General features: G+C 39.8%; 1 protein-coding gene across 4 annotated transcripts in view; it reads right to left on the bottom strand.

The window, feature by feature from the left end:
* Positions 1–2,289: 2,289 nt before the first annotated feature.
* casc3 (casc3 exon junction complex subunit) overlaps positions 2,290–12,957 on the bottom strand; it is a 31,242-nt gene continuing 20,574 nt past the window's right edge. For 2 of the 4 annotated variants that reach the window (XM_043674928.2, XM_087977807.1), the window contains 7 exons: positions 12,125–12,834; positions 9,740–9,801; positions 9,021–9,219; positions 8,287–8,385; positions 6,127–6,332; positions 5,272–5,466; positions 2,290–4,250 (listed from right to left, as the gene is read on the bottom strand). In XM_043674928.2, the coding sequence (XP_043530863.2) occupies positions 4,209–4,250; positions 5,272–5,466; positions 6,127–6,332; positions 8,287–8,385; positions 9,021–9,219; positions 9,740–9,801; positions 12,125–12,834 (1,513 nt within the window). In that variant the 3' untranslated portion in view covers positions 2,290–4,208. The remainder of the gene's footprint in view (positions 4,251–5,271; positions 5,467–6,126; positions 6,333–8,286; positions 8,386–9,020; positions 9,220–9,739; positions 9,802–12,124; positions 12,835–12,957) is intronic. The other 2 variants (XM_043674930.2, XM_043674931.2) reach the window with 2 other exon arrangements.

Below are 12,957 nucleotides of genomic sequence, written 5' to 3'. Positions count from 1 at the left end.
TCTTCACCAGCTCATATTCTTTCACCTTTATGTTGGTCCCTGACTTCCACCGTCAGCCATGGCTTCCTGTTCCTTGGGATTAGCTTCCGTTATGCCTCCCAAATTACACCGCCTCCCCCACTGAAACTCCTGCCATTGCTGCTCCACCATCTTCCATTAGGTTCCCCTTCCAATCAACTACAGCCAGCTCCTCCCTCACTTCTTTGTAGTTACTTTCACTCAAATGTAATACCGTTACATCCGATTCCAGATTCTCCCCCTCAAACTGCAGAGAATTCTACCATATTATGGTCACTGTCCCCAAGGGATTCCTTCACCTTAAGCTCTCTAATCAAGTCTGTGTCATTACACATTACTAAATCCAGAATTGCTTGCTCCCTGGTGGGTTCTACCATAAACAGTTCCAAAAAAATCAGCTCATACACATTCCATGTATTCATTTACTTGGGATCTACCACCTGATTTTTCCAGTGCATCTGTATTTTGAAGGACCCCCATGATTATTGCAATTGTGCCTTTTTTACATGCATTTTCTATACCCTGATTTATTTTCTGCCCCACATCCTGACTACTACTAAAAGGCTGTACATAACTCCCACCAGGGTCTTCATTTCTTTCGTGGTTCCACAACTCTACACACAGATTCTAATAGTTTTCTGGTTGCTTTTGAATGGGACAGGCTCAATAAGCCAAAGAGTCTGTTTCTGTGCTGTGGACGTCAATGATACCATGATTCCCTTTGTTGGATATCACGTGACAGGGATCAAAGGTTAGTAAATACAGATCAGCAATAATTGAATGGTGGTACAGGTTCAGAAGGCTGAGTGACCTCCTGTTTCTATCGTCATTAGTAAACTATTCCACAGTAGGTGGCATCACAGCTAATTTCGGAGCTGACCTACAGGCCCTGGACTGCATTGCCAGCAGAGGGCACTCAAAAGTCACTGAACGTAGGTGATTGCAGATTTTTATTCTAATCCCTGGTCAACTGCTGTTGTGGACATGTACAGCTTCGACAGCAGAAAGCAAGAAACCAAGGTCTGGTGTACAATTCTCACAAAACTGTACCTTAATTCACCGAGCCACTGGTAAAGGTAATACTGGTTTCTTGCATTTTTTAGGCAAGACTTGTATGGTGCTGTTCAGCAACAGTGGCAAGCTCCTGAGGTCAGACAGAGTCATAGAGGTGTACAGCACAAAAACAAACCCTTCGGTCCAACTTGTCCATGCCACCCAGATATCCTAACCTAATCTAGTCCCATTTGCCAGCACTTGGTCCATATCTCTCAAAATCCTTCCTATTCATGTAACCATCCAGATGCCTTTTAAATGCTGTAATTGTACCAGACTCCTCCACTTCTTCTGGCAGCTCGTTCCATACAGGGACCACCCTCTGCTGAAAAGGTTGCCTCTTAGGTCCCTTCTAAATCTATCCCCTCTCAACTTAAACCTATGCCCTCTAGTTCTGGACTCACCCACCCCAGGGAAAAGAACCTGTCTATTTATCATATCCATGATTTTATAAACCTCTATGAGGTTACGCTTCAGCATCCGATGCTCCAAGGAAAACAGCCCCAGCCTATTCAGCCTCTCTATATAGTCTCGGTTCAAGAAGAGTAATGAGTGACAAGTTACTCAAAGGCACTCATTGCTATAACACAAAAGCAAAATGGACTAGGTGGTTTTCCTGGCAAGCAACATGGAAAGAAATTACAGCCTTTACCATCTCTATGCAGGTGACAACATGCAATTAAAAATGTACAGTATGTTGCAACGCTGATGCTGACTTTTTTTGGGTAGTGAGGGGAGAGTGGAGGTTGGCTCAGTTGGCTGGTATGAGATGGTGGATTCAGGACCTGCCTCCTTGCCAGCCCTGAAGTGGACATTGTGGTTCAGTGGGTCAGACCCGACTTCAGCCAGGAGAAAGATATCTAAATATTAAGAATTCTAGAAATCTGAAATTAAGCAAAAAAATGTTGCTGGAGAAACTCAGCAGGACAGACATCATCTGTGGACAGAGAAATAGAATTAGTATTGAGTGTGGTACAACATCTTCTGAGGAGTTACTCCCAAACATTAACTCTATTGCTCACTCCCCAGGCACTAACAGACCTAAGCTGTTCCAGCAATCTGTTTTTATAATTGCTCTCTTACAGCTGTCTGAACAGCCCAGTACAGAAGTAATTGGCAGCATTTACAATTAAAAGAAACTAACTGGCAAACAACTGCAGGCATAGAATTAACTCAAGAAACATGAAAAGGTTGGACTTCTGCTTTGCTAAAACAAGCTTCAGTGTAAGAAGTTTTATTTTTTTTCACACTTTATTAAACAGTGTCCACCAAATGGCAACAAAAATATTGATTACAAATCTCAATTTCTAAGAAGGTTAAAAACTAGCCATCACAGTGTTCTGGGGGTCTAGATTAGTCACACAAGTGATATGTGAAGATGACAAATACATTTCAATCTTTTTAAAGCAAAAAATGAAAAAAAAACTTTATTACATTTAAATGCAACATTTTGGAAAGTGTTTACACTCAGCAATACTTGACACGTTTCTTTCAAATTAGAAAATGTCTGTTATAAGGAATAATTACACACTTATTAGTCAGCAGTTAACATATAAACAACCTGTCAAAAGCAGCCTAACAGATACAGACTAGATAGACCCCAAGGGTAGCAGACACCTTAATCCAGGTTAACAGCATCAATGTTTAGATTTGTAAACACAAAGAAACATATAGGCCTGTGGCCTGGTAAATGTGGTGATACAATATCCAATTTTAGCCTCTGCAGCCTCCTGGGAAGCAATGGCATATGGCAGAATGGATAATGCAACACTACAATTCACTACTCATAATCCCCAACTGTTTATTAAGCTTACATTAATTTTCACAGTCTTGACCTAAAAATCATTGGTCAGTGGAAATTCCAACACCTGGACCTGGTTTGCCCCTCTCTGAAATGTTTCTCTGCTCGTGCTTATTTACTGTATCAATGGTCACATTGCCACAAACCAACAGGTCAAGGCTATCCCTAAGTAAAGTGCTCTTATACAACATGAATGCTATAATATAGATGAGTTGACACAGAGGTGTAGTCACATGCTCATGCCAGCTCTATCCTGTACAGCAAATGCACAATGCATTATTTATAGAACAGATCAAGATTTCAGATTGGTATTGTAATTACCATTGGGATAAAAAAAGTCATCTTTCCCTCAGTAGGTAGCAGATGGTATTAATTGAAATACAATCCGATTTGAAATAGCATAAGCCAACTGCACTTCATCAGTTTGCACGCACCTCACATTTTCCAGCATGAGAAAACACGCATTTTCTTTCAAAAGTTAATACAAAGCAAAAGGTTTTTTTAGTGGACACAACAGGTCCTTGATTACTGACTGTTTTGAAATGAAAGGACCGTTCACTACAGCACACACGTAGGAAGGTGTGCAACATGGCCCTCTGGCCTTGGCACCTGAATTGGGTGAAGCTTGCCAATTAAGCTTTTTTTTCAAAAGAAAGAGCAAGATTAAGCAAAATGAGACACAGACAAATAATTTCTCCAAACTAATACTCTACAGGAGCACCTTTAAAGCCAGGCATAAACCTAAACAGTACATAAAATGCATATGGCTACATCTTTCCTCTTTTCCCATTTAGTTAATCAGTTCAGTCTTCCCATATTAGGTATTACCATACACCAGACTCAAGAAATAATTGGATCATATATTGAAAAATGTGTACTATCAGTTATAGAAAGACAAGGCCAGAGCAGACTGACCCACAGATCAGTCAACATTGATCAATGTCAAGGTTCAGTGGTCAGGAGGTTATTGCTGTACTTTTTAGGAACTAGTAAGTTGCACTTGATCACATGGGATTCATTCAAAATCAGACCTTGGTGGAACCAACAGCTGGTTTGCTGCAGTTACCATTCACACAGCTAGCAGACAGTGGCGAAAGAACCACAACTCATGGACAGATGCAGGACAAATGTTGAAGGTGTCAAATTGCTCACTGCCCTGCCTCGAGAACTCAAGTTCTGCAGCCGGAGTCAAACAATAGCTGTGAACATTCACAAAGCTGCTCGGCCAGCAGGACATTCAGCACCACAAACAGAGGACTCTGGCTATCAGTCCAGTTCTGTCCACTTCTACGTGTAATCCGCTCTGTTTCACTTCACAGAAAGACTTCTCCAGTCATTAAGCTTCATTCCTTTCTTTCAACTTTTCACTTCGGGTGTCCTGGAAAAATAAATTGTAGAACATCAAACTCAACAAGCTGGTACAAGAGATAACTTTTAAAGCAAATAAATGTCAAAATTGTGTTCCTATTAAATTTTAAACATCTTTCATTACTTAAAAATATGAGCATTCCCAGGCAATACAAAGATCTTTGGGATCAGGAGAAGGAAAATCAACCTGGGCTTCTAATTCTGATCACTGCTGAGTGACTATTGCTGGAAGCTGCACAAACACATCTCAGGTCAGCATGAGAACTCAACTGTGTTTCTGTTCACTATCTGCTTCTCAAAAGTCACAGCTAATGTTCCAAATTTGAGGGAATTACTTAGTGGTTTCAGACAGTTGCAGAACTACATTCTAGCTGTTAACACATTTAGGACAGCGTACATGACATGAGACTGATATCCAATTTTCCATCCAAGTAGTGTGGAACCACAGGAAGTGTTAACCAGACTATTGGCCACATGGCAGGAATGGTTAACAATGGAGAGCAAATTATTTACTTTGAGGTAATCAGAGAAAACCTCAATGCTTGAAGTCCACACATAGACACATGGATAGACTGGCTAAATTTTGGACTTTCAAATCCAGACAAGCCAAAGACAATTCACCTCATTAACAGGTATTAAAAGAAAACTGGAGAACCTTAAACACGATTTCTCAGATCTGTGCAAAAAATGCATTGATATACTGAATTGTAATGAAGTTTCTTTTCTTGTGGTTTTGTTTAAAATGACATTGAAACAGAAGGCCATACAATAATTTTCATATTGACTGATAGATTTATAAAAACTAGAGAAAGAGTAAACAAAATGGAGGAAAAAAATATAGAGAAAGGGACACAGTGGGACAAGAACAACACAGGTATCTAGGGATGGCACAGAAGAGAACAGGAAGTGAAAGAATGAACCTTCAGCAAAGAGGGAGCAAATGAAAATAACAAAAATTCTCAGAAAACAAATTAACTAGACAATAGTAGAGATTGTGATACATAGAACTATACAAGTTATCGTGGTATTACATGATATTTTGCAGCTTCAGATGGTGTTGTACCTAAGCTGCATGGAAACCAGATGACGGATGAATCAAGTACCTCGGGAGGCGGTGGTTTAACAGTAACAGGCTGCGATTGTCTCCGTGGAGGTGATGGTTTAGGCAGGGCCTGCTGCTGTACAGTGTTGTAGTACGTGACTCCACCAAAGACCTGAGACTGGGCCTGACCATACACAACAAATGATTAATATTTCCAAAACGTTCTTAATTCCGTGGCAAACAGGATATGTGACAAATGTAAAATGTCTTGCTACTTTTCACAAAGTTGCTTTTGCCTCACTGGACACTCACTTTTTGTGGTGGGTGAAACATGGCATGATAGCAGCTTCAAAATGACACTGATTCAATGTAGAGAGCAAATAAATACAAAGGCAACCTCGGTGGCTATGATCAATTGGTGCCAATTATGCTAATTTTCTACAAAAGAAAATGTATACAAAAGACAAGCAAGGTTAAGCGACCTAATTTTTACCATTGCTTTGGGAACACACACATTTTCTCAAAAGAATTATTTTAACCTGTCTCACTAGATCCCACAAATTGGTTTAAATCCAGATATTTTACTTTGGATATACACTAGTCACTAATGCATAAGAATGACATATGCTTGGTTTACTCTCCATTCTGTCAAAAATACTGAAAACTGCACTGACATTACTGTCCTTACTTTAAAAAAAAAGCAAAACGCTTTGGTTAAATTGGCTCCAAGCATGTACTCAGGTTTTTGCCCTGATAGTAAAACGTACCACATAATAAATCAAAGGATCATATGTTCTGATCTGTAAACTCTGGCACACCAACCATTCCCTGCAGGCATTCTCACCTGAGTGGTTGGATAAATATGAGGTGGAAGGCCCCCAGCTGTGTATGGATAACTGGGGTTCCCATAGTTCATCATTCCTGGTGTGAAAAAGGGAGGGGGCAGCACCTGAGGTGGAGGTGGTTGCCCAGCTGGCATTTGGACTTGTGGAGCATAGAGACCTGGATTGGTGAGGTGACCAGGCGACTGGTGGTGATTGAAACCTGGAACTGACAACGATCAGCAATTAGATGATGAACAAGCCAAAGATAATCCACAAAGACTCCAAGGAACAATTCATAAATATTAAACATTATTAAACTATATAGTATGGTCTGCCACAAAAACTAAAAGCTTAAAAGAAAAGGTCAACAGCATAAATTAATAGATATAGAGAAATTTGGATAAAAGGTAAAAATTCATTAATGAAAGAATTCAGAGGTGAGGTTTGTCAGCATTTTGTTAGGACTGTTCCCTCTGGGGCATCCTTGAGGTCCTCTCATCACCCACTCCCAATACTTCCCAACATTCACATCCACACAGTATCTCTCAATGCAATCACAGAAGGTGCAACACTTCTTACACATTTTACCCTCCTCCTCGTCTTCACTATCCAAGCCTCCAGACACACCTTCCAGGTGAAGCAGCAATTTACCTACACTTCGCTCAATTCTACTCTAATACATTCGCTGCTCACAAGATGGTCGCCTCTACATTAGGGAGACAAAAACCCAGAGTGGGTAACTGCATTGTAGAACACCAATATTTTGTCCACAAAAATAAGCCACTTTAACACATGATTGTGTTTCATGGCCAACATTTGTGCCTCATGCTTGTTGTCATGCTTCAGTGAGGCTCTGCGCAGGTTAGAAGAACAGAATCTCACTTTCTGTTTTGGGACCCTTCAGCCCTTAGGACTCCATATAGAGTTCAATAACTTTAGAACCTGAACACCTTATTCTATGTTCTTTAAAAATTCCCATACCCCAGGACCTGTCACGACACGAGCTGCTTTGAGCAATGCTCACCCATTTTCATCTAGTTATGGTGTCTCATTATCAGCTTTTCTTTCTTTCCCTGGTTTACCATATCTTCATCTGTTAAACACTCATTCTCTATCTCTCTCTGGGCTCCATCACCTATCTGCTGACTTCCCCCTTTTGTCTTCAGCGTAAATACGACCTTTTCCAACTGCTATCGGTTCTGGAGTAGGGTCACCCGACTCCAGATGCTGCTTTTCCTCCACAGATGCTGCCAGACCTGCTGAATTTCTCTTTCTATTTTTGTTTCAGTAGTGAGGTTCCCTCCAACTAATTAAATGTGAATCCAACCATATAATCTATCTGGATGGATTTTCAATTAAGATCTTCCTCCCTCAGCCTACCGAGTACAAGTGGACACTAGTCAATTGTCCATCCTGTTATGACAACAGAGTAACACCCCTCCCCCCATCCCCCCCTCCACTATATTAAACCAATAACACAGGAAAGATTTACCCGTGTGGTAATCTGTAAAAATTTGAGAGGCCAAGAACTATCCCAAATGTCACTATATAAAGTAAAAATTAACTTTATTTCCTAAAATCTAACAGAGAATAATTATCTACCAGCAATTTACAACTCCTTCCTCTAACCTATTACTTTCCCTTATATAATACTAGGCCGAGAAAACCCAATTAAGATTTACTGAAAAATTCATATTTCAAAACCAACTAGCAGTCAAATCTTCTCTTTACATCTTTTTCTGTAAATTTGCTCTCCAGGTCGGTGTTGATGTTTTTCTGTGTAAACTCCTTCTCTAGACAAGTGTGTCTCAGAGTTTTGACTAGCAGCCTACCTTTGTTGGTCTTTTGGCAGTTCTCCCCCAATTGTTCAATTTTTCCCAGTCTTATGCCCCCAAAGCATCAGACTGCGTCATTGGCTTTTAATAATGTCAACATACTCAATTCAAACTGGATTGGAGTTTGATATTTTTCAGGGTGTAGTTTAAACTGATTGGCCTAATTTGAATTAGCATTTTTTTTTCTTCAGGCAACCAGCTACACTGGCTGCTGGACTAAAAGGTTATATCGTATCTTGTTCAGAACACTTGGTGCTGTCAGGTAGTTCTGCTCACTTTTAACTCCCTTAAAAGTACAGTACACCCACATCTTCATAACAATCCTTATTTTAAAAATTAATATACCTGGATGTGGAAGATGCATATCTGGCTGTACAATCATGCCTTGAGGTGGTAAAGGAGCTGGACTTTCATTGTGGGTATATATTGGTCCTTGAAATTGTACTGTGAACAGGAATCATAGTTTAGATCATGGTGATAGGTCACAGCATTGGCAGCAGAGCATTGAAAAACTGCTTACGGGTAATTATTCACAATAAAATTCTGCAAAATTAGTCTTTGCAAAGATATAACATTAGCATAATATAACAATCCTTTGGAACTTGCTTTTCATGCTGACTTTTGCACAGCTGCCTAAGTAACGACCTTCAATTAATTCACAACACAACGAGTTTTGCCCAAGAAAAATAATTTGCCCTGCAAGATGTAAATTGGTTGCTTTTCAATCTTTTCTTCTATTTGATGATTCTGTATGGAAACACCAAACAGCAAGTGGGAATGCGTCAAAATACAAAAGTAATTATTGTTTATCAAATGTTGTGAAACAGACACTGCAACTTCCAATCCATTAATACATACTAGGAATAATTCTAAACATTACTTATTTCTGTAATATGTAGTCCAAGGATAAATGCATTTAAAGGTTTTTTTTTAATTAGACAAATGGAGAAGTTTAAAAAGAAACCAGACGAGAATAATCTTAGTGGGTATTTTGTGATCCCAACATTCTAAACTAATTTTAAATGTGTGTTGTTGTGAAGACCATGTCAGATAGAAAATTGAGAAATAAATCCCCCTACGTGGGTCATAATAGTGTCCTTCCATGAGGCCGATGTGCATAGGTGCAGGGGCAGGAGCTGGTGCTGGTCCGAGGGTTGGTGCTGGGGGTGGTGCTGGTGCCGGTTGTTGAGGAGGAGGGGGTGGCGGTGGAGGAGGTGCTTCTGGTAGTGGCCGCTGTCGTTGAGATGAGTAACGCTTCGCCCGTCTTCCTTGGTTACCCTGTAACACATTCAATCATTTTAAGTTAAACTCTACAAAAAAAGGTGTAAGCTACATACCCATACTCCATTAAGCCACTAATCATGGTATGACATCTTACTTCCGAATGATAATCTACTACATTTCTGTCCTTAAACTGGTGAGGCCAGGCTGCAAAATGCACTGGGTGTTTCTATCAGTCACAAATAGTAATAACATTGAAGCAGCCCCTCAAGTATGGGCCCAGGTTAAAATCATAAGTCTATATTTTCATAAACTTTCAGATGTAGGATGCTTCTAATGATTGTTCACATCACCTATTTCAATTGCAACCATTGTTGCTCAGTGAACCCAGAATATCAGGATCTGCTAGTCCAGTGCTTTAAATACTTGAGCAAGTTACTTCTTGGAAAACATATGCTGATAATATAGGGTATATATGGGTAATCACAATGATTTTGTATCCAAGTCATTCAAATGCCATAGTAAAATAGAATCACTTATAGCCTAAAAAGTTAAAGTCAAACTCTACTTGACTTACCATGTCTTCCACCCGATTATACTGGGTTGGAGCAGTCCCAATGTGTAATGAATTGGGGATTCCTGGAAGAAACACAATAGTCAATTCCCACCTGTTATATACCGTGCTGATTGATCATCTGTAAGAAAGATTTTCAGCTGTAATTTTTGTAAATAGCATTTTAAAAATGTCACCATCATTCTTTACTTACGAAAAGACTTGGAACTTGATTGTTTTAGAGACCATTTTGTTCCATTTATTTTTGATTGGTATTTATATCGCTGCAACACCAATTAAATTTCCCACAAACAGCATGTCCCCCTAGACAGGGGACGAAACGTTTGCAACAAAAATTTCCAGCTCGGTGAACAGAACCACAACAACGAGCACCCGAGCTACAAATCTTCTCACAAACTTTGAGCATGTTACTGAGGTCTATCAGCCTGTACTCACTTTCAATGAGAAATTTCAGCTTTGAACTCTTGCTGCACTGGCACAGTTTTGTCCAAATTACACACAGTCTGATGTTGAATCACATCATGGACTGCATTCCTCCAATTAAGAGGAAACATTTGATCAACATCAAAATAAAAATTAAATGTACCACAGCTATTCCTTAAGATCACATTTGAAATATCCAATTACTTGTAGAAACTAAAGGACACATTTACATATTTATTTAAAATCTGATCTTTAATTACCCTTCCCTACATGAACTTTAATAAAATGTTGCGCCGTGCTCAGCAAGCTAGGCTAATAGGGGAGGCTTTTACATTTATTCCCTTATATAAGGAAAACCATTCTATAATCTCAAAATGTTGAGCTGTATTGTTCTCATTCTGTGCTGTATACACTCTTTACCTCCATCAATGTGGCATATTCTCTTAACATCGAACAGTGGGTTGCATTTCTGCTGATGAATACTGGATCGCCTACTCTTAATATTTTGCAATGATCAGCAGATTGCTGTTTTGGGATTTTGCTGCATGCAATTTAGCTTCTGTGACTCCTATGGTGAGACAGTAAAACCAATTCAAAGAACTTCATGGCTGTGAAGACCCTTGAGATGCATCAAGATCATGAAAGGTGACGCAAATATGAATGCAAGCCATCGATGCTCATTTCATTTGCCGATACAATTTGTTTTGTAAAAAAGCTGTCCATACGGAATTGGCAAATAAACAAAATATCTTTTACAAGTACATTTAATTGTACTGTTGCCTAAGAGAATGAAGGACACAATATACAAAATAGCGAATATTTAATATTAGATACTATATATAATAGAAATACCTTGGAATATTAATAAAAATATGTTGCGAGGAGTGCAACACAAACCATTTAGGACTATATACTGGAAGGGACAGAAAATCAAAGTGAACTTGGTTAAATAAAAGATTATTTTAATGACCTGCAGTTCCAATGACTTGCAATGGTTTATTGGACCACCAAATGTTTAAAAATAAATGCATTTCTCAGGAATATCTTATTAAAAGAAAAAGGTAAACTTGCCAACTCACTACCAGACCAGAGGGCTGTTCTCGCTTTTAAGCTGAGGGTTACCACAGTTCAGGTGAGGGGAGAGGTTGAGAAGGAAAGTCCTTCGTGGTTACCTCAGCTGGTGTGGGAATTAAACCCACTCTGTTGGTGTCACTCTGCATCACAAACCAACCATGCAGCAAACTGAGCTAACTGACCCCCAAAATCTTATTAAACTAAGTTGGATATGGATGACCCATGAATCTCTGAACCCAAATATCTATAAGATCGTCACATGGCAATGATTACTGAGAGACAGGAGTGATGGTGACAGGTTGCTGTTGACAAGCGCAGTTCTGGATTAACCTGCAGTGAAAAGAAATGGTCTGGACAGTGAGGCTATATTACAGTCAGATTTGTAGGACAAGGTTCGTTCATCCACTACAGTTGAAGTTCGCAGTCCACAACTGAATGTATGTGCTGAGGGACTGGTGGTTGCAGCAGAAATGGGAGGCTGTCAAATGCCTGACTACAGTGAAGGCTTTAAGAGGACCCACTGAGTAGAGTGGCAGCAGTAACGTGCCATGACTCGATGCAGGAAAGATAAAAAGGATGGTTTTGAGGATAGCAAACAATATGGAATTTAGTGAGTGGCAAGGAGTTGGAAAATAATAGTGCACAGAAAAGGTAAACATGCTAGAGGGGTAAAGAGATGGGACTTGGAGAAAGCCAAATTTTGGCCATTGTACTACCTTAGGGGCATTTAGCATTTCCCAACTTTTATCAAGTACAATCAATCACTCCTAATCAACACTGCCGTGTTATTTGTAGATTTAGGTTTGAATCCATCATCCTACCAACAATACACAGAAAGTTATAACATTGAAAATGGTCAAACAGGAAACAGAAATGTCAACCAGAACTTACCTCGAAGTTCTCGTGGTTGTACATACTGTGGTTGAGTGCTCGCTGGCCAGTTTTTCCCTGATAAATTTATTTGGGTCATTTCACGTTCCAGCCCCGTCATTGTAGGGTCTACAGGCGGAGTTTCCCACGAGCCTGCTTTTGGTACTGGAGGAGGGACAGATTGAACAGGAACCTGCTGTGCTGGAGACACCAAAGCTGGTACAGAACTGTCCTCCACCACCACTGGCTTTCCTACCTCGGGCACCTTATTCCTGGTCCTTCGAATACGAGAATAAGATTTCTTTTCAATCATCTTTTCCTGTACCTGCGGCACATCCTCAGTAGGGACAGACTGATTCTGCACAACGGCATCTTCTTTTACTAGACCATTGTTTTTGATAGACTGCACGCTGTCTGTCACAATCACATTCTCCCTCAAATGACTCTGCTCAGCATTCTTCACATCCATTTTATTTTCACTGATGGACAACTCTCCTGAAGAGTGATAACTTCTTGAGTTATTTATTTCAGCTGGTTTCATATTAATACGGTCTTCATTATAAGCAGCATTTTTTGAGTAGCTCTTCGCTGGAGATCTCCGCTCTGGACCTCCCACTCTTCGGTTAAAAGTTCTTGTGGAAGGAACACTACTGCCAAGTTTACGCATGTACGTTCTTGGTGGTGGTGGCTCATCCATCCAATCAGGCTCTCTATTTTGAGGACTTCTAAACCTTTTAAAAAGCAGAATTACACACCCAAAAGTTAAGATGAAGCAAGTTAACATTAAAGATATTTTGCAGCGAAACTGTGCAGGCAGGCCTATTCTTCTAATTCATATTGGACACTTAGAAACT

Source organism: Chiloscyllium plagiosum, unplaced genomic scaffold (assembly GCF_037043375.1).
Source record: "Chiloscyllium plagiosum isolate Xiang-an unplaced genomic scaffold, Cpla_swu_hap1 HiC_scaffold_32, whole genome shotgun sequence".
Classification (NCBI taxonomy): Eukaryota; Metazoa; Chordata; class Chondrichthyes; order Orectolobiformes; family Hemiscylliidae; genus Chiloscyllium; species Chiloscyllium plagiosum.
Note: the sequence above shows the minus strand (reverse complement) of the source record. Positions and strands in the feature narration are given on the sequence as shown.